This window comes from Cystoisospora suis (assembly GCF_002600585.1).
Source record: "Cystoisospora suis strain Wien I chromosome Unknown contig_1006, whole genome shotgun sequence".
Lineage (NCBI taxonomy): Eukaryota > Apicomplexa > Conoidasida > Eucoccidiorida > Sarcocystidae > Cystoisospora > Cystoisospora suis.
The window spans coordinates 16045-20499 of NW_027153807.1; the positions used below are offsets into that span (position 1 = coordinate 16045).

General features: G+C 56.0%; 1 protein-coding gene across 1 annotated transcript; it reads left to right on the forward strand.

Annotated features, from left to right (window-relative positions):
• Positions 1–2: 2 nt before the first annotated feature.
• Positions 3–3347, forward strand: CSUI_002357 (radial spoke head protein 9; the record flags this gene model as incomplete). Its single annotated transcript, XM_068062559.1, has 9 exons — positions 3–241; positions 684–811; positions 1100–1159; positions 1381–1551; positions 1688–1750; positions 1950–1987; positions 2104–2314; positions 2398–2463; positions 2635–3347. The coding sequence occupies 9 exons, from the start codon at positions 3–5 to the stop codon at positions 2730–2732; spliced, it is 1074 nt and encodes a 357-aa protein (XP_067925466.1). The 3' UTR covers positions 2733–3347.
• Between the last annotated feature and the right edge of the window lie 1108 nt (positions 3348–4455).

Consider the following 4455-nt stretch of genomic DNA (forward strand, 5'->3'; position numbering starts at 1 on the left):
CCATGGAAGTCCGGTCACTGGAGTTTGGCCTCGAGAACGTGGCCTCTCTAGGGATGACGCTTAGCCCGTATGAGAAAATGGCACTCGGTGTAGGTCTGGTGAAGCTTAGGAAGAAAGAACAAATACAAGGAGAGATCTTTTTTTGGGGCAAGCTGCTCGGGCAGGAGAGTGACTACTATCTCAGCTACGTTATTCGGGAAGACATCAGCGAGAGCTACCCTCTGAAGAAATTTTTTTACAGGTAATCGCAGCAGGCGGTCTCGTCGTCATACTTCCTTGGTGATGCGGTAGGTAAGGGGCGAGCGTCACGGGAAGATCGCCTACATTTGCGGAGACCGTAGCAACGGAACTGTAGCGCCTCGATGGGGTACGTCCCCATTACAAACCGACTCTAGGCTTGCTCTCTCTCTGATGTTTAGGTGCTCTGTCTCTCCAGCAGAGATGGTAGTTCAGAAGTGATCACATAGCCGGTATTTGTGCTCAGCTGTTTTTCAGAGTTCGTGGAGGACTCCACGACACGAAACAGCTGGCCTGCACCTCAGGGCTCCACGAAGTTTCTGTCGGATGAGCTGACGCGTCGCCGCGAACTGGGTTCATTGGGGTGTTGTAACTGCCTAGTTGGCACCGGCTAAAAAAAGAAGTACATACTTTTCAAGGGCTTTGTGGCCCGCTTTTGTATCCAGCACAACTGCGTCTGATTTTCGTGAGCTTCCCGTTTTGACGGACGAACAGCACCAAGCTCTTGCCTCGTGCGGGAGTCCGTTTCTCACCGGAACGCCAGAACGCGTTTTGGACCTCAAACGGGACAGCGGTACGGACATCACTCACCGCTAGCTGTGCAACACACACGGACGCAAGCCCGCCTGCCTCGCCAGTCGACAGGGAACAACGCCCCAGCTACGCCCTTCAAAACTTCTAGCCGGACACTCGCTCTCGTCTGGCCCTTTTTTCGCCCCTAGCATTGCTGGATGGATTGTATGGACACGTGTGGTGGCTCCGCTGTGGTGAGACACTGACCACTTCTTGCTCGCTTCGACAGAACTGTAGCGCTTCCGTGTACTCAACGACCGCCCAGCATGTGGGACTGGATGCTGTACAGCGCGGACGCCACCCGAAGGCGGCGAAGCCAATGAAGATGAAGAGGTCCCGAGCGAGGACAGTAAGCCGCGTCAGCCACATCTCTGCTAGCCCGCGGTTTGCGTATCTGAGCGGAAGAGTTGCCGCAGAGTTCCCGAGCGCGTGAAGGTGCGGCTGCCGCGTGGATGACACGCCGTTACACGGACGATGCGGCTCCTTCGTTCCCCCCCCAGTCAACAATTCAGTTGGGCGAGCAGGGCGCCTGACTAACGAGCTCCGGCTGATGCGCGGACCTGCGTGCAGGCCCAGTCCAGATCTCGCAGGAACTACGAGAAATGCATGCTCTGAGTTACCTCGTCGGGAAGATCGATTCAGCGACTGCTGTGGTGCCTCGAGGAGCATTCCGGCTCAGACACCACAATCACGTTGCCCCAGCTCCGGAGTTTGAAGGTAAACAGCAAGGTGCCGCCTGCGGTGTGACCCCTTCAAGGGCTGCAGACCAGCTTTGACTACTTCCAGGCTGCCGGCATGAAAGGGCTCGGAACTCAATTTTGTGTTCCATTCGAGTTGGATCGAAGCACTGAGTTTCCTGTGCGTCATGTCTCTCCAGGCTTCGGTTTTGCGCGCTCCCAGCGGCTCTCGTCCTGGGTTCATTTCCGTCCTGCAGAAAACCGTAGGCCTGACTCTCATTTGTTTTGACCCCAGCCACGTATTTCACGTAGTCACTGGGCATGGCTGTTCCACTTTCAGTCTCCAGTACGGCGCTGTATGACCCCGTAAGCCCTACGGGTTTTCCTTTGCGTTTGCATTCGAGGTTCGGATTATCAGCACCATTACTTCGGCTGAGATGTTGCGATGCTGTTTTGTCGCAGTAGAGGCTCTCAGATCGGTTGTTTCAAAAGACTACCAGGTTAGAAATGGCGTCCTGGAACATGGTATCGAAACAGAAGCACTCACGAACGCAGCCGGCGGTTTGGCACTCCAGTTTAGTCGCAGGGTTCACTCCTGGCCGCTTCCTGTGTGCAGTTACGCCGAAGCTTAGACACGTCACGTCTCTTTGCAGGGCTGGCGCCGGAGGCGTGGGACAGAGGACACCCTTCCGTTAGTTGCAGTTCTACTGTGACTCGTAGTCGCTTGTCTCCTTCTCTGTTCGATGTGCAGTTCCATGCTGACTTTCTCGAGACGCTCGAGAGCGACGTCCCCAGAGGTAGGAGGTTGCAGGACATCCGAAGGGCGGGTGAAGTTCTAGTGCCTTCCAAAGAGGGCCCGTACTGCCCGGGCAGCAATCCGCTACCCTGGTGCCCGTCTACTTATGCGCAGGGTGCTGGTTAATCCGATATGACGCTTCGTCCTGCGCGGTTACGCTGCGGAGTCTCTTATGGCCAGGTGAGCTAGTGGGGCACCGGACTGTACGCTGCTCGCTCTCTGCTATAGCGCCCACCTCGGCAGGAAAGTAGCTCGAGGCGGGTGCAATAGCGACCACAAGGACCGGGTCAAAGTCCGACCTTACCGAGTTTGAATTTGGCGTGGCTCAAGTTTGTGCCGCTGGCCCCCCAGGTTACATCGCTTACCACATCTTGAATACAAAGTTCTTCGGAAGCGTGTACATCGGCAATGGAGAACCAAACGGTGACCTGCCCTTCTTGCTGCCTTGAATCCGTGTACGCATCCCTGCTGCCTGTCTGCTGCTGGCCGATAAGAGCTCACGGGAAAGCCCTGTGCTCTCATCGTCTTCGAGGCAGGAAAACCTGCGGACGGCCTTCCCGGCACAGATGCCTTCTAATGCAGCAGTGCCTGACTGTTCTTTGATCGGTGTCAGAGGCTGTCGGCTACTGGTGGGGTCTGAGTGCTCTCAAAAGAGACAGCTCCGGCGTCCCAATCCGCCACCAGGGAAAGTGGCCTGGCCGACCACGTCCCCGCATACGGGAGCCGAAGCTAGAGCACGATTACTTTCATCCATTTTCCGGCGGTGCTCTGTGGGACCGCGGGATACCCTCAACCGCCCTAGAGAAGTGCGGCGTCAGCGTGGGAGGCCGCGATAGCTACACACGTGAGCGTACGGGTATACCCCTACTTGCTTGGGGAGGAGGCTGTGATGATTCCGCATTGTACTGCCTCTCGGATTTAGAGCGGGTATCTGGAAAGCGCCGGCAAGCCCTGAAAACAGGCTTGTCATTCTGGGCCACTGCCCCAAAAGAGTAGGTTTAGTCAGTTCTCTGTCCCGCATCCTGCATAGGTAGCCATGCTCCTGCTGTCGGCCCCGCCTCGCGAAGTGATTCTTCGGCCACTCAGAAGGAACGGATGCTTTTCTCCTTCTTGGGGAAATCTCCTGGAACTTAGGTGTGCTCCCGCGACTGATGGAGAAAACTGGTGTTCTTTCGCCGATATGGGAGGTCTTGATCAATAGTACCTCCAGCACGAAACTTCGTCCTGCACACTGCTACTTACTGAAAGGCCCAGCATTTGAGCCGCTTTTGCAGCCATTCCTTCCCTCTCCAGCAAAAACCTGGTTTGCTTACTGCGAGCCTTGCGCAGCTCTAGCTAACTAGGTGGGTGAGCCTAGGTACCGGTAGATACCCCGAAAAGCTTGACTATGTGACATCTTGACATTAGGCCGAAGCGACCGGAGATCGGCAGGAAAGCGCAGCAGCTGAAGAGAAAAGTGCTGCTGTCACGCACGCCGGGGTTTTCCGCGACTTCGGTAACAGGCCCGGGATAACGCCTCTGACCAGCTGGATACCCTCCCTGTATTACTGCTAAGCATTTACTCACAAAGCTGTAATGAAGGCAGCTTCGGCACCACCCCCTGAGTTTCCTTGTTCACATCGGCCGGTGGCTCACTACCGTCCATGTCCGCAACCGAATGCAGGTGGGACAGAGCTCGCTGCCTTGGCGGCTACTCTGCGAATCCGACGGATGAGAGTTTACAGTTTGTGTGGAATCTACCCGTACAGAGTTTGAAGTGAACAACACTGGTGTATGCGCCTCCAGATATGCACAATAAAAAAAATGTACTAAAGGCTTCTTACCGGATGGACTGAGACACTACGAAGCAGCTACTCTGCTACCACCTCGCACACTGCGGCGACCGACAGCCCCAGAGACCGCGGCGCCGCACCGCTGTCACAAACTGAGGTCTGTCCTAGTGCAGGCGGCAGTAGAAAACGCCTTCGGGGATGAGGGGAAACAGCCTGTAGTAATTCTGGACAAAGGACCGAAAAGCCGGCACAGAAGTGACGGGAACGCCACACCGCATCGCGGCCGGGGACTGCTCGAGACACAGAAGGGAGAGAGCTACTCCCTGATTGGCTAGCCAGCCAAGCAGCACTGGGTCACCGTACGTCCTTAGAAGCATACCCTTCGCAGAAACTGCTAACG